Source organism: Phasianus colchicus, chromosome 1 (genome assembly GCF_987193195.1).
Source record: "Phasianus colchicus chromosome 1, bPhaCol1.hap1.1, whole genome shotgun sequence".
Lineage (NCBI taxonomy): Eukaryota > Metazoa > Chordata > Aves > Galliformes > Phasianidae > Phasianus > Phasianus colchicus.
In genome coordinates, this window is record NC_143436.1 from 155263536 (window position 1) to 155284890 (window position 21355).

General features: G+C 35.6%; 1 protein-coding gene across 5 annotated transcripts in view; it reads right to left on the minus strand.

The window, feature by feature from the left end:
• The window catches only part of SCEL (sciellin), a 52364-nt gene continuing 31009 nt past the window's right edge, over positions 1 to 21355 (minus strand). For 2 of the 5 annotated variants that reach the window (XM_090130392.1, XM_090130424.1), the window contains 8 exons: positions 13130 to 13189; positions 12006 to 12062; positions 10461 to 10520; positions 8988 to 9077; positions 6661 to 6735; positions 5648 to 5756; positions 3832 to 3934; positions 2 to 3085 (listed from right to left, as the gene is read on the minus strand). In XM_090130392.1, the coding sequence (XP_089986518.1) occupies positions 3069 to 3085; positions 3832 to 3934; positions 5648 to 5756; positions 6661 to 6735; positions 8988 to 9077; positions 10461 to 10520; positions 12006 to 12062; positions 13130 to 13189 (571 nt within the window). In that variant the 3' untranslated portion in view covers positions 2 to 3068. Of the gene's footprint in view, positions 3086 to 3831; positions 3935 to 5647; positions 5757 to 6660; positions 6736 to 8987; positions 9078 to 10460; positions 10521 to 12005; positions 12063 to 13129; positions 13190 to 21355 lie in introns of all 5 variants that reach the window. The other 3 variants (XM_090130401.1, XM_090130410.1, XM_031609831.2) reach the window with 3 other exon arrangements.

Here is a 21355-nt window from a genome sequence, read left to right on the forward strand (position 1 = left end):
AGAAAAATGAGGTGATCTGGTGCAACAGAAGGGAGAAAAGAAGGCTACATTTCTCTCTTGCAGTCTGATACTTATTTGACTGGAAGCTAGAACTGTCTCCTAGGGTATCAGTAGTTACTGTGAACAACAAGCAACCATGATCCTAAAGCAAAAACAACAAGGAAAACTGGTATATTTTATCCTAAATAATAGGATTTTTAAAATATCAAGAGAAGAAAGTGTGTAAGTGACTCATACAGGTTTAAGGAGATACACACTGAACATGTAAAACTTCCAACATGACACGCATCTCCATATCAAGGAGAAATACAGAGAGCTGTCCTACTGAATAAAAGCAAGGACCGTTTGCAGTTGACCACATTTTCATAAGCTAGTGAGACTCTACAAAGTAAAAGAGACTGTCTTGTCAAACTCATAGAGACATTTATTACAAGCGGAAAAAGACTAGAAGACAATATTAACGTACTTGTCACTTTGCTTCAAGCAAAGACTGAGTGTTCTGTAAGAACCTACATAGATACAGCAGAATACAGTACAACAGTGAAACAGTTCTTGTGATGCTCTTCCTACTTATAAATATCAGTAGTCTTGATGCCATCTACTATGTATATGCATGAATGAATTTTTCCCCTGTAGAGCTATGCCCAAGATTTACAAAAGAAAGTATCCATTACACATTGAGAAAATGGGCCTGATGAATCACAAAATCCCACATAATTTAGTACATCACCTCTCAATACAGCTTTTCAGTCTAATTTAAAGCATTATTGAAGATAACACATTCATTAAAACAGCTGTCAGCAAACTGCTCGTTTTGATAGTTTCATGGAAGTACCAGTCAAAGAGAAATAAAACGCCACATGCTAATGATATGCAAAAAGGACAAAAAACAATTCAGTTTTGATACATCACTATTGAGATGTTAATTTGATTTTTTTAATGAGTACTGCTATCTGTGCTTTTATATGGTAAATATCACACATCACAAAACCAGTGTTTCTTTTCAGGAAAATTACAACATATGATAATTAAAAAAAAAATAAAAATCAATCCACATTGCAAAATAGCCAGCGCTGTTCAGCAAGGATGAATTAATGAGCACAGAATTATTATTTATTGTTTCTGTATTGCTACTTCTCTGTCAGTGAGCATTTAAGTAGCAGATATTTGGATCCCGAGTTTTCTCCTGGTTTCTCAAACACTAGAATGTACTGGATTCTAATGTGTTGTCTCAGGTGAATATCCAGCAACTTCCATTGTAATTCAGCCTTAGGAATAACTGTTGGTCTCTGAACAGGACCAAATTTGTCACCCAATATTAAAACTCCTCTATGGATTTTCTCCACCAGTTTTGCAAGTCTCATTACACCAGTAAAGCACAGGGTAATATTGATAATAATTTAACTAAAGCATGTCATCAGCAATGGGCACACAACAGAAAAAGAAATAATAGAGAACAGATAATAGATTTTCTAAAGCTACTGCCATTAATTCATAATCATTTTTCATAAAAATAATTAAACAAATTATCTACTGTTACATGACTCTTTTTCATACAACAGTATGTACACTCTTTACACTAGGCCAAACAGACTGCATCATATTCAGTTAAAGGCCCAACAGTTTAAATCATACAGAAATTCTTACCTCCTGTCTCTACTAGAGCAAGTGCAAACAAGGAGAGGAAATTTGCTAGTGACAGACATTCAACAGTCTAACATTAATCTATGGATTTGGCACTTTTCAGTTTTCTAAGCTCTGGTCAGGTCCAGCAGCTTCCAAGCACTCAACTCTGTCACAATCATACCTAAGAAGTCCTCTTCAGCAGAGGGGTAAGGGAGGAAAATCGGTTCTGAATATTGTGATCTAAAACACCTCAAAGCATAGAAGAGCAGTTGATGTCTTTGTTTTTCCAATAAACCACTGAAATAATTATTTTAGGCAATTAAGGCACATAACAATTAAGTGTTGCAGAAACATAACAGAGAATGAAGTAATTTCAGTTTCTGTACTTCAACAGATATACACCGTCCAAAAATAAAAAGCTTTCAATGTAGGCTCAAGAGAAGGAGGTCATCTGTCATGATGTCAGTGTCTAGAGATAGAAACTATTTACCCCAGGTTCCTTTGTAAGCAGTGGAAAGTAAAACATCTGTTCGTAACATGGCTAACCTCATCATAAAATAGATGCTTTCAATCTGACCAACCACTTCCTAAAATTATCTACTTCCTCACCAAAGATGTTTACATTTAGAAGAGATTAATCCATCCCAGATATTTAGACAGGCAGCTTAATAGAGTAAGAAAGACAAATACAACATAATGTCTGGCAAAGTACGTATTCTGTGACTTCATGGCAACTATGAAGTGTGCACTTCTTAAAAAAAAATTCAACTGGTAATAAAATTGTTACCAGGATTAAAGACATGGAGTGGGATACTACTGTGATAAGTAACATTTTTTTTGTTTATAAAGCCTCTGCCGTTAATAAAGAGAGATGTATTCTCCAAGTATCCTTGTTCTATCTTAAAATTATCATTTAAGTTATCTGGGAAGAATCTTCCTCTGGAGATTCATATCTGTCTTCAAAGCATGAAGAACCCACCTCACTCTATATGAAACTAGTAGTTTAAACTGAATAACTGACTTCTAGATGGCTAGTTATAGATGAGATTAATACCTTTCATGCTTGACAAAGGTAATAGTTTCTTATTTGTTGCAATAAAAAGAATAAACGGCTTTCAGAACTGATGTGTAAGTATGTCCTACTCAGAAGTATGTCCTATTCAGAACATTTCAATAAATTATCATTAGTTTTACATACAGTTTAGCAGTTTCACAGATCTGATGAATATACTGAACAATAGATATCTTGTTTTGCTTTCTGGAATGTGTGTATGAAAAGGCATCTCAATCCTGATGGAATTCATTCCTGTGAGAATCATGCAGTAGGGCACTTATTTCTAGAAATAAAAATTGATTGTGTTCCTCAGTGTTTGAAGTAACAGGTCAATACACTTATTTAAACACAAGTGGAACTTCTTTGTCTTACTTTCTGTATGTCAAAATTAGTAGATCCATTTTTCTGCAAGAGAGAAAAAAATGATTAGAGATGCCAAACAGTCTCTAAATGTCATACAAGTAAAACTTTAGGTCTTCTTTTTTTTCTTAGAAAATCAATTGGAGTCTGGTTATCACTTCTTTTCACTTGCTGAAATACGGTATATACATTTATAACACAATATGCATACTTCTGGTATTTCTTTCTACAGTTTTATAACAGTCACAATGCCTTATTTTTTAAATATGATTAATTGTAAAATTCACTCTTCCCATCAAATTTTGCAATGGCTTAACAACACTGTTCTTTAACAACACAAATTGATTAATTTCAGTTTACGTGATCTTATCTCAAAAAAGTCCATAGGGCAACACTAGCTTATTACAACATTTCATCTAGGTTTAAGTTTCTCTTTATTTGGTATAGAAGTACTGTTTTATAGTATTATGAATTAATAATTGCCATGAACAAAGAAGACTTAAAGTCTAACAACTTCTAGAGAAGTTAATGAAATCAAAGCTTTGTTCTTTACCACCTTGCATATTTGTTTACTCATTATCCTCCTCACAAAGTAAAGAATGTCAGTCAGTATAATATTTTCATTATAATTTAATAGATTTTTTAATTTCTCTTTTTTGTGGGCATACTTTGAAAAGGTTTGCATACACTGATATAATCAAAAGCAACAGCCTTGTTGTAATATACTGAAGTTTTCTGAATGTTCCTTACGTTTTTTTCCTTTGTTCAATATACTACATCTTGCATCTTACCCTTAATTTTGGAGTAGCAAGGCTCACAATGCACAGTTTGTCTGTAAATCCAAACACTGTCTCCTGCTTTCAGATCTTCCAGTGGTCTTTTGCATACTTCACACTTCAAAGTGCAAGTGAAAGTAAAAACAAAAAATAAAATAAAGCCCTTCGCTACTATTCATTTCCAGCATACTCTTTCATAAAGCAAACATACCCAGACCAGAACAGCATTTGTGAGTACTGTAGTATCATGAAATATTAACTTAAAAAAAAAAAAAGTATTTACATGAAATAAACTGTAAATCTAAAAATAAAATTTTCAGACCTCTAAAAGTCAGATATCTGAATCTTGGCTGGTTCCCTAGGTTCTATTTATCATCACTAACTTCTCCCCTTCCCCTGACTTTCCAGAGGGTAATTTCTATCTTAACTTAAAATTTGATTCTAAAACAAGATGATTCACCATTTCAAGATCAACTTCTGTTTTCACTGAGTAAAGGAAACACAATAAGACTTAAACATCCAACTCAGAGTAGAACTCAAGGAATCTGAACTTTCTCTTTCAAACCTTTTATAATACTTTACCTTAACCATTATATATATTTCCCATTATTGAAGAATCCAGAGACTTCTTTAACAAATATAAGAAAAAGCTAATTTCTGAGATACAGAAGTATTTTCCTTGTTTCATGTATTAAACTGCACAGATAAACACAAAGACTGACTTCCCAAAGTCACAAGGAGAGCATACATTGAGTGTAGCAAGAAATACTGTCATTCTATCTACAGAACAGAATTTTGATCCCCAGACCAGACTTAGTTGTTTAATTTTCTGCAAATACTTTCATAAATGTGTAGTTACAGAAAACTTAAGCTGACTTTTGCTGGGCAAACACATTGCCAATTGGGAATATGTATCAAAAAGGTTATCACCTAATCAGTAAGCTTAAATATTCAAAAAAATAATTCAGTCGATAAAAACAGAAGAAGTTATCAATCCTAACTGCATTCAAAAATAATTCCTCTTTATGTGGGTTCATCCATCTAAAAAGAATGGAAGCAAACCAGAGTTCGTATTTGTAATAACAATTTTGAGAAACTATTACATAGTGATTGCCGGAGATGAAATTGCATTGCTAGTGCTCACTATTCAGGTTTGGGTGACTTTTCATGCAACAGCTGGATAAAGGAATAGCTCTGAGAAACAGAAACTATGGTAGACTGGGCAGAAAGTGATCTATGCTAACGAGTAATTTTTGTTACAACAACAAATCATATGTGGAGATGCAAGCAGAATTAAGATTATTTTATTATACAACAGGAACTCTCCATAGCAACAAAATTTTAGCTGATATTTTGATCCCAATGGGAAAGTGATTTCAACTCTGTTACTTATGTAAATTCTTCTTACTAGTGCCTTTGAGTATGTCTTTAACCAAGAAAATTCACAAAACTTCATAGAAAAGAAGTAGAATAAGATTTTACAGTATGATTAAACTGTAAATAGGATATAATTCAGTGTATCAGTCTGGAAGTCTGTATAACTGAAGGCTTATAAATATGAATGACATTCAGGATATGTCCTGCTGTATCCTTTATCCTTCTGGTGGTTGCAAGAGAAAGAAAGGAGAGGCAAGGAGAGGGAGAGGGAAAAGACTGGGGAGGAAAGAGAAAGACTAGAGACGAGTACTTCCTAGATTAATCTTCTCCTTTAGTGTGCAAGCCTTCCTCATTTCCCAGGCCTAAGGCCGAAATATTCACTCATTAGATGTGTAATATAATGTAGGTATTACATTTAAATTTTATTTCATAGTAATAGGTGAAATCTTCTTACCTTGAAGCAAGTTGAATGACAGCAAATTTGCAAGGCATCTAAGATCATTTTGGCCTCTATGCCCAAAGGCTTCCTGCAGTATGTACATATATCTTTCCCAATTATACTCCTGTGTATATAATACAACATCAGCTGTCAGAAAAAGAGCAATCTCAAGGAGAAAATCTTAGTGCATTGTGTGTATTTTAAAGGCAGCTATATAGGACATATATATAAGACATCTCACCTACTATTTATAACAACATCAATGTTTTTAAATATTTTCTCCATTTTTTTTGCATCCTTGTAAGTCATCAGTCTATGTATTATCTAGGTGCAACTGTTAGTGCTGCTTTTGTATTATAAAATTAACTGGTCCTTCTCCTTTCCAGTCAATGATAAAACATTGTACTCATTTCTTAATCATCCCCAGAGTTTCTTATACTTACGTTGAAAAGGATACAATGATGTATGTATTTATGATTCTATGTATTTCCAAGTAATGGAAATATCCAAATTATCTGAACTGAAAACAGTGTGCACTTTTTTTTTTTTTTTTTCTTCCCAAGAGATATTACTGATTTGAACAAATATTCTTCTATGCTTGGGAAAATATTTACTGGTGTGAAAACATGAAATTTTTAATCAGCATTATCATGTGAACGTATTCTCCCACATCTGGACCTAAACTTGGTCACATAAACACTGTTTTCAAAAAGGAATGAAATTTTGCAGGGAAAGTAGCCAGCAGTTAGAAACCTACAGAATCACAAATCCAACTCTACCACTTAAGGCCCTTGCTATTGTTTCTAGATGTTTTATATGCCAGCTCCAACAAGCCTACATAATATTAGGCTGCCAAACCGTAGTAATGATTTGAAGACAAGATCCCACTGAAAGGGAGTGCTGTATGAAAAGCTGTATGACTAGCCTAATGATGACTTCCACTACTCTCTTTTGTTTGAACATCTGAAAAGCTTACGTAAAACATCTGTGCCCTTTGATACTGCATAATATTATTAATGTGTACTTACTGATCAGAAGTAGAGTAAACAGTTTTGATTGTATTTCCAGTTATATTTTCATCATAAGTATGACGTGATGAATTTCTGCAAGGCAGTAAATACATAAAAATTATGAAAAGCTACTTTTTATTGTAAAAGGCTTCACTACACTGATCATATGGAAATTAAACAAATGTAACACTGTTTTTTAAAAAAAGCCCATTTAGTTATGAGTTCTTTTTTTGCTTTCATCAAGAAACATATAATAAATAAGAAAGTGTAACTTGGATAAAGTATCCCTACACTGTGTTCACGTGCTGTATGATTCTTTAGTGTTTCGAAATGAACTCCACAAGGCTACTGAGTGAAATCTACACTATAATACTGGCTTCGCCTGTGCTCATATCTCAGCCTATATTATACTTACTATGAAATGGTGACATTCTGCATTTTTGCAATTTTTGTCTTCTTTCACTAGTCCTCTGTCCAACTGTCAAATAGCCAAACAAAATTACAATATGTCCCTAGAAGTAGATTAAGGGTCCTTGTAATACAGGCTGTTTCATGTATGATTTGCATTGCCTGCCATAACTGAATTTAGCTTCCAGAGCAGTTAATTTTTCCTTTTTTTTCCTGGTTACTTAACTGTCAGTTTTGTTTGGCATGGAAGGGATGAGCAACTATATGACAGCTGAACAAGCCATCTTGTCATACATGCTTTGAACATTTCTGTACTGATTTAATTACCCTCATTCTTCCAGAAATTCATAAGGTATATGGAAATTCATGGAATCATAAAATCACCAAGGTTGGAAAAGAATTCTAAGATCATCCAGTCCAACCATCCCTGTATCACCAGTATTTCCCACTAAACCATGTCCCTCTGTACTACATTTAAACATTTCATGAACATCTCCAGGGATGGTGACTCAACCACTTCCCTGGGCAGCCCATTCCAGAGCCTGACTACTCTTTTGTAGAGAACGTTTCTCCTAACATCCAACCTGAATCTACCCTGGTGCAACTTGAGGCCATTCCTTCTAGTCCTATCACCAGTTACATGTGAGAAGAGGTCAACCCCCACCCCACCACAGCCTCCCTTCAGGTAGTTGTGGAGAGCAATAAGGTCTCCCCTGAGCCTCCTCTTCTCCAGACTGAACAATCTCAGCTCCATCAGCCACTCCTCCTAAAACCTGCGCTCCAGACCCCTCACCAGCTTCATTGCCCTTCTCTGGATACACACCAGGCCTTGAAATCTTTCTTGTAGAGAGGGGCCCAAAACTGAACACAGTACTCAAGGTGCAGAAATTTAATGTAGTTACAACAATAATGATAAATTAACATAATTGTTATGTTTCATATCAATCTTGCATACTATTCAGTAATGCTGTGATTTTTTTTATACTTATGTGTGCTTGCAGAATGTCTTTTCAGGTCAAGTGTAACAGACTGACAACATGCATGTGTGGGGTATCATACAGCCCAGATATAGACTTTACACTTACCTGTCTTTTTAGTGCATTTGTTTTATTTTATACTATGCAACACCAGAAATCTATTAAAATTGCACAGATAGTGAGAAATGTAAATGATAAATATTTTATATTTTACAGAACATAATAATATTCTTGCCATTTAATAATAATACAAGCCTGGATTTGCTTGTCACAAAATACTTCCTCAGATAAACATGCAATGATTTCCTCTTACCAAGAGACATGGTTTTTAGCCAGTTCTATTACATATCCCTATAACGCATTTTTTTTCCCACTCAGAATTGAATGCTTTGAGTGACAGAGTCCAAATAGAGAAGGAGAAATGGTTTTAAAAATAATTTATACCTGATTAAAAAGTCAGAAACCCAGGTCACAGCAATAATGTTTGGGTTAAGAGATGACACAAGGGCTCAGATTCATCCCATGCAGCTTTAGGAACTTCAGTAGCCAACTCAGTGAATAATGTAATTTTTTCCTTACAGCCTTGGAAAGAAATAAGCTCTCTTACAGCATGGTGCATTTAGCATTCAAGTAACATACTGGAATACCTTTGCTCTATTGTTTATGTAAGAATTTTGGCTTAACAACTCTCCTAAATTTCATGCCTCAGTCACATCTCTAGCGCTACACAAGGTAAACCTAGTCTTGCCCACTCTGTGCACTGAAGGTTTGCTTTGTGGGCTTCTACTTGGGCAAGAAAAATTTGAAAGGCAGCTGGCATTATATCAGAGACCAGTGTGAGGTTTTCAAATATCCCTGAAATTTCTTGCATAAAGATGGTTTCTCTTTTTTTTTTTTTTTTCTTTTTTGCAAGAAATAGCACTTTAAATGTAATGATTCTCAATTAATTGTCCACTGTACCTGCTCTTTCTTCTGCTGTCACTGTGGTAGGTTACTTCTGGGACATTATTTGAAGCACTTAGAGGATTTTCATATATTTGCTTAGTTAGGCTAAAAAAAAAAAAAAAAGAAATGTAACAAGAAAGCAGTATTTATAAAAGTCCTTTTCAGCTACACAGCCTTCACTTACACTTATGCCCATAAATGGAGAAGTTTATGTTAGTGACAGCAGTTAAAGAAATCTATTGTTTTCCTACTGTTGTTAAATTGTTGCTTGTGGAAAACAACAGAAACACAGATCTGTAATTTTAAGCCCTCAGTTTATGCTAGTAAATAAATACATATCAGAAACTTCACCTAACTTAACTGAACCTTAGTTTCCTCAAAGTACCCACCGAGATTTTCAGCTGTACAGTAGAGTTTCAATGGTTGATAATATTCTGCATGTTCTTAGCAACATTCCACAATATTTTATTCTTGTTTTTACTGTACTTTAGTTTCAGCTCAGAAATTTAATATTTTATTTGTATATATATACATACATACATATAAATACTTGACTAATGTTTTCATCAGTAATCATGAGCTAAACAGATACACAGACTCGTATTTCAAGAAGCAGGATTATGATTCAAGCAGAACAAACCTTGTCTTCTGCAATTTTCCATTCAGTAAAGATAATATGCCACCAAACAGGAATAAACCTTGTCAGATAAATTATAGGATTTAAGTAATAAGTGCTAATAATTTTCTTGACAATTTTACAAAGCAGCTCAGACAAAAGGCTACTCTTGTTTAGTTTGTCAAATGTTATATTCTGAAACAATTTGATGATTATAAGCCTTAACTCTGGATGTTTGGTCTGCATTTTGATTTATTTCAATGTATTTGCCAAGGTCTAAAGCTTTGCTAAATGAACCTCATTCAGTGCTGGTCGCTGTTTTATATGCATAGCATGCTGTATGAAGCAGCACCCTCTATTGTGCTTTAGTATTAATCTGGCAGGCTACTTTTCAGAACTAAAAGAGAAACTCATTCACTTTACATATTCAGTGTTATGTTCCTCTAGTCTGTCAACTGGAACTGCTAGGATAAAAATACGTATATTAAAAAAAAAGCAGAAGTACTTCTGTATTCAGATAGCTAAGTTTTTCCTCATCATTTATATATACAACTAAATGGAAGACTACAAAAATACCACATGAATGGTACCTGATAACATAATGCTGCCTTCACATTAGTTGACAAGCTAGCATCAGTGATTTTTTTAAGCTATGAATACGTTTGCTTATGTTGCTTTGCTAATACATGCAGTTATGCTGCTATATTTAATTAATTTGGCACATTTTATGAATAATATTCATATCTTACACAAGTTATGCACATTCAGCTTATTTACATTAGGTATTAGTATTTTCAGACACCATGCTGAACAACTACAGCTCTTGCTATGTGGTCTTTAAATTTTAGAGAGAACTATGAACTGGGTCTCACCTTTTTCTACTTTGGTCATCAGGAGACTTCACTTCCATATGATCACCAAGGTCCTCATCTCTGTGAAAGTTAGAAACACCTCAGAATTAATCAAGTTATTTGATTAATTTTAAGCATATTACTTGTATTGAATTTTGTATGTTGAAGAAGAAAAAAAAGTGTATACATTTAACAAGGGAAGTTCCTGATTATACTGAGTGTATACTACAATTTCTACAAATCTTTAGTAACGAATCAAAAGTTATCAGTTCTAACTACAGTATTTTTCTGTTTCTCTCCACTGTGTCACTACAGAGATATGATATGCTACTCAAAAAATCACATACAGAATCACAGGAAGGCTAAGGCTGGCAGGGCCATCTGGTCCTACCCCCTACTCAAGAAGGGCCACCCAGTGTAAGGTGCCCAGGCCCAGATCCAGGTGGCTTTTGAAGATATCCAAGGAGAAGACCCCACAATAAGCTTCTCCATTTCTGGGCATCCCTCTCTGAGAAACCTGTGCCAGTGCTCCATCACCCAAATGGCACAAAAGTGCTTCCTGGTGTTCAGATGAAATCTCTTGTGTCACAGTTAGTGCCCACTGCATCTTCTCATTGCACCACTGAAAAGAGCCTGGCTCTGCCTTCTCCGCATCCTCCTCTCAGGTATATTTAAAGTAGTTGATACAGTCTCCCAAGACTCCTCTTTCCCAGGCTGAACAGTCCCAGCTTTCTCAGCCTCTCTCCAGAGGATAAATGCTTCAATCTCTTGATCATCTTGGTAATCCTCTGTTGGACTATTTGCAGTATGTCCGTGTCTCTCCTGCATCATAGGACTGTACAGTCAGGTTGTAAAGGTCCTTGGGAGGTCTCTAAAGCTCTGAGGTCCGACCAGCTCACTCAGGACTTTTTGCAATTGACCCCTGAAAACTTCCAAGGACAGAAGTAGCATAGCCTCTTTACCCAATCTCCACTGCTGGACCTCCTCCTTATATAATATCTGAATCTCTCATTTTTATTTATGACCCTTACATCTCATCATCTTGCCATGCTACAGCTGAAGAGTCTGTTTACATCTTCTAAGAAGACTATATAATTATGTCATTTTAGCTTGGTAATATGATTATACTTAGTACAGGCACCAGCATGATGGTTGCCAAAACGTGTTATTTGCTTTGCAGTTATATCCAGCACTGTTGTCTTACTATAGTTTAAGTCTCCATATATTCTCTAGGACCTTATGAAAACATTCGTACTAGTAACTACTAACTCATTGGCTGTGAAACAGCTGATGTGATAACAACATTTCATATTAAGTGGTCTGTAATCAAAAAACATGGTCACACACTGTTTAAGTTCGTATAAGATAAAATCAAGAACTAAGTTTTTTCCACACTGAATTATTTATATTTACCATCCCATATTTAATGAGGAATTTTAAGTAATTAGTTCAAATTCAAGTGTTAATTTTGACTTCTATCATTACCTTTACAGAAGAGAGCCTATTAGTATAATTATCTAACCAAAGAGATTTTAGAAGTATGTAAGGGAAAGATGACAGTCTTGCCTCTTATTTTTCTGAGAAGCAGCATTTATTTCAGTAAAATCCTCAAGATCTTTTACTCTGAAACAACAAACAAATACAACTGTTAGAATATTCTCTCTAGCTGGAAAGAGGTAAAGCATAATAATTTCTTTAAACTGACTTTATATTGGTTCGCCTAACTAGAGGAAATGATGAGCTATGAAAAGCACTGTAACACTGCAGTAAATCCTAACTTTTTTTAGGTAGAGGAAGAGAGCAAAAGAAAAAGGTGCTTTAGCTCTTTGAAGCTGATAACTGAGTTGGACACTTTAATCCAGAATGAACTTATTGATTTTACAGCTCTGGATGTCTTCCAGAATTAAGCAGTGCTTCAATGTCTTGACTCTGTCCTAATACATTCTCTGTAAATTAATATTTGCAAAAAAGAAAAAAAAAAGTCATATTCAACCTACAGTTTAGTACTAAACTGTATACAAATTATACAAATTTATATGTATGTCTACATATAGACAAGATTGTCTATTATAAAATGGATGATTACATCTTGGCAACATTTATGTGCTCTTTCTTGAAGTTATCGCACAATTCTAGTGTAAGATGTGAAAAAGGCTACATAGCACTTAATAGCACAGTACATTATATAGCTCTTCTAGCACTAGCAGTTCTCTTTCTGTATGTCGAAGGACTGATTACAGACAAGAAGAAAATTGGCCTGAAACAAAGTGAACTGACACGCCATTTGAAATTGTAGGTTCAAGCTGCTATTCATGGCTCACTTCCCTTGGCTGACTGAAATGCTTTGTTACATGCAATACTTATAATCCGTGATTTATACAATATTTTGTTCAATGCACCAATGCACCTTCCCTAACTATATTAATATATTTCTGTAATAGATTATTGAGAAAGCACGTTGGGTATGTATGGAAGCTTGCCATACATAACATTTGCTCAGCTGACAGTGCATGCACCAATTAATTCATCTGCATTTTTATGTTTATATTAATGTCATCCTGTATAAAGAATGCCACTTACTGATCTAGAAACATTTTAGAGATTAGCAACATTACCTTTACTGACATTCATGTTATTACAAACTAGTACTGCCTTAGAAAAGCAGGACCTGAAAAGCTTTGAAGACTTACTCCTTGTTGCTTGTGAAAGACTGTGGATTCACTTTGATGAGGTCATCAGGGTCTTGATTCCTTTACAGACAGAACAAAAAAAAAAAAATCAAATCAAAATGTATATATCCTGCTACCAATTGGCCAATACATATCACTTAAACTGAAATTATAATTCACATTCTTAATGAAAGTTGAAATTAAATTGATAAACAGTTCAAAGCACACACCACTTTTGTAATTCATAGATTCAGCCATATGTACAGGAGCACACACTCCTGCTAGAATAAAATCACCAGATTAGGTTTTGGAAAATAGTTATAATTTTATAATTTTATAATTTTTATAATTTTATAATTTTCCTGCTGAGCACATCACAGGCTGCTTCAGAAAGTGTCTGTCCTTTAACTTGCTAAGACATAGCAAGTATCTTTACCAGAAATAAAATCAGTCAAATATTCCTGACACCTGCATGACTAATTCCTTACCTAAAAAAAATAATAATTATAGACTAACCCTTTCAGGCCAGAACAGTCAGTTGGAACATTTAATAGTATCAAATCCAAAAATGGGGTGTTGCTTGAATGCTTTTATCTCTTTTCATAGGATTTAACCAGTGTCAATATGCCTCTGCAAAATACCTCACTTCCATGAAAAATCCATTTTTCCAGCTGAAAACTCCTGTACTGTAAAGCTTACAGCAACATTACCAAGAAATTACCACTAGTAAACTTAACTCATTACAACAATGAATAAATGACTAAAAAAAAAAAAAGAAAAAAAAAATTTCTTAAGTAGGCAATTTGGGAAAGAATGATGCTTATGATAGTATGACAGCGCTCCACTATTGATAACTTGGTAGCCAACTATATTCCATATGAGATTTCATTCCGCACAGTTCTGCCATGAAACAGAATCTTATGAAATGTAAAGACTCTGCAGGATAGTATGCTCTGCATAGTATGGATAGCTGCAGGATAGTTTACTCTGCAGATCCTTGCAGGATAGTGTGCTTCTCTGTCTGATTTTCAAAGGAATATAGACAGCTGGGGAACTACATTCCAATTGGCTTTTCTAAGACTTAGCTCAGTTAAACAGATACACTTGACATTTTCTCTCAAAGTGTATATATACAAAATACTGTATTCATTTTTTTGCAATTTTCAATTTGGTATTTTTTAAATATTTCCTGGGGATTTTTCTTTTAAACAGACAAATCAATTGAAGACACCTTCCTATAAAAAAAAGCAAACGGACAAGATGTGCTCCAAAAGTCCAAAATGCTAGAACTTTTTGTATTAATCTTTGAAAGAAGTAATAAAATATCTAAATGGTTTTGTATCAAATGCTTCTTCGTGGAATTCATAATACTCTAGAGATTGATTGTAGAGCACTGCTCACATATTTGCTGTTCATCTAAATAGCATTTTTCTGTCAACAGGGAACAAAGAAACTTCCTCAAGATAAAGATTCTGCCTTAAATGTCTGATCTTCCCGAATAACTCAATTTGCTTTACCTTAAATTGCTGTGTTTACTTTGCATAGCTTTTAGACATCAAAAACTATTAACTGCAATAGTTCACCATTTACGTACTGCATTTTTGTAAACAATGACAAAAGTAGATTTACAAGCCTATAATAATTTAAGAAGCATTACTTCAGAATCAGAATCACAGAACTGCAGGGGTTGAAAGGACTCTCAAGAGTTCATTGAGACCAATGCCCCTGCTAATGCAGGTTCTCTACAATACGTTGCGCACATAGGCATCCAGAAGGGTCTTGAATATCCAGAGAAGGAGACTCCACAACCTCTCCACTGCTCCATCATCCTTGTCATAAAGATCTTCTGCATGTTAGTATGGAACTGCCTATGCTCAAGTTTTAGGCCATTACTCCTAGCACTACACACCACCAAGAAGAGCCTGGCATCATCCATTTGCCTCCCACCTCCTTTTAGATATCTATTAACATTTATTAGATTCCCCTTCAGTCTTCTTTTTCCCAGGCTGAACAGACCCAAGTCACTCAGCCTTCCCTCACATGGGAGATGCTCCAGACTCTTTATCATCTCTGCTGCACTACTTCTAGGAGATCCCTGTCTTTTTTGAACTGGGGCTCAGAACTGGTCATAGTATTCTAAATGTGGCCACACCAGGGCAGAGTAGAGGGGGAAGATCACTTCCCTTTACTTGCTGGCCATGATCTTTTTAATGTATCCGAGGGTACCATTGGGGTAGAAAGGTTTTTACTGGCCATATCAAACCCTAATGCTGAGTTTGTTCCATTCTGTAGACTTCAAACCATCATGACTTTGCAGACAGCAGCATTTTTTACTTCTTCACACATTACTTTCAATACTTTGTGTATTAGAATGCACTGACTGACTAGTGAGGAAGACTTGCTGTCCAAAGGGATTGTAACAAAAGTAATGTCTAGGCTGTACTCACATGCCCTGACAACGAGCAGCCTGATTTACAGAAGAATAACACTGAAGAGTCCTAGAGAGGGGATTGAGAGTCCTAGCTGCAGCTTTCAGCACAAAAACACATGCTGACTGACCTGTTCAGCTATAGTTTATGGCTCCTATGGAACAAAGTATGTACAGAACATGACCCTCAGAAGATTTTAATTTATTGCACTGTTAAGATTTCACTAACTTTCGATTTTATGAAACAGCTGCTTGACAGGACTGCAGAAAGTAATCAGGGCTGACATCTTGCGAATTCCTTGCTTTGTAGTAGCTGGGAAGAGCAAAGGAGAAGTCACAGGAAAATATCACCCCAGACAAGTGGTTCCAGCACAGTTCAGATTACTAGCCACTGAAGTTAAAGAGTTCATAGAATCATACACTCATAGAATCACAAGCTTGGAAATGACTCACAAGAACATCCAGTCCAACCATCCTCTCATTACCATTGCTACCATGAGCTACTAACCCATATCTCGTAGCTCCTCATCCAGACGCCTCTTGAACAATGCCAGGGATGGCGACTCCCCCACCTTCGTGGGCAGGCCATTCCAGTGCCTGACCAACTCTTTGAGAGAAAAAGTTCTTCCTTATGTCTAACCTAAATCTCCTCTGGTACAACTTGTGGCCATTTCCTCTGGTCCTGTTTGTTGCCTGGGAGAAGAGGCCAAACCTCTGAGTGGTGCGGTCGACACGGTAGAAGGAAGGGATGCCATTCAGAGGGACCTCGAGAGACTAGAAAGGTGGGCCCGGGTGAACCTGATGAGGTTCAACACGGCAAAGTGCAGAGTTCTGCATTTGGACCAGAGGAATCCCAGGCATCCCTACAGACTGGAAGGAGCGGTCCTTGAGAGCAGCCCTGTGGAGAAGGACCTGGGGGTCTTGATAGATGAAAAACTTAATATGAGCCAGCAGTGTGCCCTTGTGACTTGGAAGGCAAATGGTATCCTGGGCTCCATCAAAAGAGGGGTGGCCAGAAGGGACAGGGAGGTGATTGTTCCCCTTTACTCTGCTCTTGTGAGGCCCCATCTGGAATACTGCGTCCAAGTGTGGAGCCCCCAGTACAAGAAAGACAGGGAGCTGTTGGAGAGGGTCCAGAGGAGGGCCACAAAGATGATCGGGGGACTGGAGCACCTCCCCTATGAGGACAGGCTGAGGGAGCTGGGCTTGTTCAGCCTGGAGAAAAGAAGGCTGCAGGGTGACCTCATTGCAGCCTTTCAGTACCTGAGGGGAGCCTACAAACAGGAGGGAATCAACTCTTTGAAAGGGTAGATAACTGCAGGACGAGGGGAAACGGTTTTAAGTTGAGGGAGGGGAGATTTAGGTTGGACATCAGGGGGAAATTCTTTACAGAGAGAGTGGTGAGGTACTGGAACTGGCTGCCAGGAAGAGAATATATTGTTTGTTCATAAATTCAAGAAGTTTAAATGCATTAATACAACCTCAGGATGTGACTAGATTTTTTGGGAGCACCCAGCTCAAGATAACAAATACATTTTTCTGTATTTTGCATGAAAAAATAATAAAATACTTGGAACACAGTGCAGAAAGTTTTGTTATCATACGTTATATAAAAGGATTTGTTTAAATATAGTATTGACAAAATTAATAAATTTTTGAAGTTGGAAATGTGCTTGTAGTCATCACAAAAGTATGGATTGCATTTCCATTCATTCATTTACTTTTCCATTAATAAGTGACCACATCCAAGAGAAAAAAAGAAATAACTTTTTTTTAAAAAAAAGTCTTTCTGCTCTTAACATTCCCTTACAGAGAAGTACCTAAAATAGCACTTTGGGTCTACAAAAAAGCCCCAGTTTGAAAGACAGAAAAACCCTTGTGCAACTGGGCCATCATGGGCCTCCTTCCAAAAATCTTTTCAACCATGAATTTTGCTGGTGCTTTCTTTTTCCTTACCTCTAGCTCTTTGTGCAAAATAGGATTAGAGATGTGATAACTAATGAAGAGAATAAAGCAGAAAAAAAAAAAAAAAGGATGCCAATGAAGATAAGTAAAGTACATTAAAAAAGTTGCTGCCAAGTCAGGCTGCATGCAAAAATTATCGCTTATTTAACCAGATAGTTCTCTTTTGCTATATCTTCAACGTCTGAGCTTCTCAGACACAAACTTAAAGGGAAAATCATTCAGATAAAAAGCTCTCCAGACATCAGCTGATTTTCAAAAGCATGATGTATCTGACCCTGAATCAATACCAATAAAAGTTTCTTCGTTTACAGAAAAACTATTTATTTTGGGCTATTTCGCTTTGCTAACGTTAGCTACTGAATGTCTTTACATATTTAATGCATAAAAGACCTACAGACATATTGAACGAGTAAACTTTGAAGGCACTGAAATTGATGTATAATGTAACCACGAATTACGATTTTTTCTTTTAAGCTCTGTATCACAAATTCAGACATTGAGTTGTCTATATTTTGCTTTGAATTTCACCTTGCATTTGAGTTCTAACTCAGTTCACGTGAGATAAAGCTCTAATATTTTCCAGTCCTTCTGCTTGGTCAGATACATTTATGAGTCTCACTTATTTCAGTGGGTAATAGTTCTGTAATTCTAGTTTGGTGACGAGTCAGATCACCATCAAAGAAGAAAAAGGAAAATGAATCCTATCCACAAATTCAAGCACAACTAATAGTTTTGGTTGTTGTTTTTTGCTTGTTTGTTTTTGGGTTTTTTTGTTTGTTTGTTTGCTTGCTTGTTTGAAAGCATCCAAACAAAAATCCAAATAACAGAAAAAGAAAATATATAAACCATGCCTACAAAAAGAGCTTTAGCATGTCATCGATTGATGAAAGCAATGAAAACATTTATAGTGTTTGCATTTGCAAATTTGGAAGGCAATGGAGAAAACGATAATCTAAAAATATATCTAAAAATAGATCTTAAAATGTTTGCCCACATTACTGTGTCATTATGCTGAGGCCAAACTTAACCTGATCCTGGATGCAAGTGGGAGAGTGATAAGAGAAATTTTAAACAGATACTGGCCATACTCTTGAATGATGCATCCTGAGTACAAGGTAGAAAATTATGTGATAGAAATTCCCTACTCATTCAATGAATGAGTATACTTAAGCTATGAAAGTTATAAAAGTCTTGATTAGTCCCTTTCTAGGTTCCCTAGATTTCTCCCTAATTACTGAAAGATTTGTCTCATTACCTAGAATACCTCTTTGCTGATATACAAACAGCTATGTATAAAAGTCTTCAACATTATAGGTAGTGTTTTATGGACAAGACAATAGAATTAGCACACAAATTTCAGAAGACTTACTGATTGTTGGATATGGTGGAGCTGCCCATGAAACTTACTAAAACACCATTCTGACTGTTGGCTCCTATGGTGAATTGCTACAGGTCATGATGACACATACTATGCAAGAAGTAAATTCCTTTGATCTGGATAGCCATTGTGACAAAATTAGGAACCTGTTAATAACCATCAAGTAGCTGCCGTCTCTACTCAGAACTGACTTTTCTACATGTGATACAAAACAAGTATTATCTGTTATCCTTTCTCCAGTAATATCTCTCAGTTTATCTCATACGAAGCATCTGATCCACAGTTTTTTTCCTCTATCAAGACTGAATATGTAAAAGCCATCCTAATAAACTCTGGCTAAAACATTAAGGGAATTTCTGACCTAGTAGTTTCAGCACAGAAGACAGTTTAAGGTTACAAAAACAAATGGTTGCCAAGTGGACCTTCCAAGTGTGAACTAAGGGAGTTTGTCTAGAATATATTAAGTATGTCAGGCACTTTACTGAAAAAAGCTTAACACTATGGGCCTATCTGAATTTTGATCTGCCATGCATGGCTGCTTTACTATCCTTATATCAGACTTTTTTCATGTATAAATGAGAAAGAATAAAGAAGTTCTTTGAGAAGAGAGTGACATCTATTTTGAGGCAGGCTGCATTTCCTTCTACACCACTATGCTCACTAACCAGCGCCAGGAGTCTTCATTCAGATCAAAACCAGAGAATGATGGAACAGAACAGTTCTGCAGAAAACTGTGAATGCCAATTTAAACAGTGCCAAAACCAGAGTAATGCTTAGCAAAGAGAATTTCAGAGTTAAATACAGAGGAAGAAGCATTTGATCAGAATGTTTTTAGAAGGTAGACTAGGAAAGATCACTGAAAAAAGGACACAGTCTTACTCAGTTTTGGTTGGAGAGTATGTATGACCTTGCAAACACTATATTATCTTTTCAGACAGGAATAAAGGGCTTGGATCTCTGCACTGAAGCTCTGCTACAGCAGATCATTTGTATCAACAACAGAAAAGGTGCAAATCTGTCAGAAAGGGCAGGCAGAAGGTCCCCATCACTAGAAAGTAAATTAATGTTTTTTGCCTTCTACTGAAATGCAAAAATATATATCATCAAAAATAAGGGTATTTACTTGTACCATCAAAAACAGTTTTGAAAATTCTAAGACTCTTCTCCTAACTATATGGAATAAATTGCCATTGTAGTCAAAGCCAGAACTGGCTGTCTGGCTGCAGTCGTGACTATTACATTATGGCTATAGTTATGTGACTCCTGTTATACTATCTTCATTTCCAGTACTTTTTGAATAACAGAGATCTATTGAAGCATTATATAGCCTATAAGAAAGCGAAAGTAAAGAAATAATCCACCAGAATGGTAAAGGAATTCTTGGTGTAAGATACAGGCCGCCTTCTTTTGGTCATCTAAAATCTATTCCAAACAATGGTAATTTTCCAGTCTGTTTCTAGTGGTTGTTTGAAGCTGCCTACCTTCATCCACAAAACAGATTTCTCTTTTCACGTAATGGGATGGCATAATTGTTAAATGCTTCGAGATGTATTAAAATGTTCCCTCAGTTTTGTACACATTGCAGCTGTATAAAAATAGAAGTTCTATCAATAAATTTTCATTTAGGAGACCTGACAGGATGGTCTTAATTCCATTGGATTGGAAAATTCCAAGTAGATACCAATTTATTCAAAATTTAAAACTCAGTAAAATATGAGAGAAAATCTGTATCTTACTTTTTCCTTCAAAGTTGCCAAATGTAGATGGACGTAGGAAAATGTGTCCTTATTACATGAGATGGTTTAAGCACAAGTAATTAATGTATTATTCTTTCATGATCTTTCAAAATGAAAACTGGCAACATACCTCTGGTCATAGAGAATATCAGCAAAGAGGAGCATAATAAAATGTATTTACAGAACCATTAAATTTGCAGCTCCCTAAGAGGAATAATTATAGTGAATTACCCTGTACAGAACAGAAAAACCTAGTACAGTACTTTATAGAAAATATAATGCTAAAGCATCACAAAAATATTCTAGTTCCTCATTTCCTGCCTATAGCAAGGGGGTTGGCTATGATGATCTTAAAGGTCCTTTCCAATCCAAACCATTCTATGATTCTACGAGTCTGATCCCTAGAAATTACTTTTCTCACCCATATACATACAAATACACAGCTGAGACATTTTCAACCTATCTGCACTGTAAATGGTATGTCAAAAAAAAAAAAGACAAATGTATGTAAAAGCTCCTTTAATATGTGCTTCTGCAGATTAATAGTCATTCACTGTTAGCAGCCAATATTACTTCAGATGCTTGAGATGTCTCTTTCAGTTCTTATGTAGCTCCTGCTACTATTACCTCAAAAGTTTCTCAGATATATCTGATATACCTATGAAAATATAATACCTCTATAGCACTACAATACATTTCTTCTTAAATTTATGAACTACTAGGAATTTGATGACAAAATA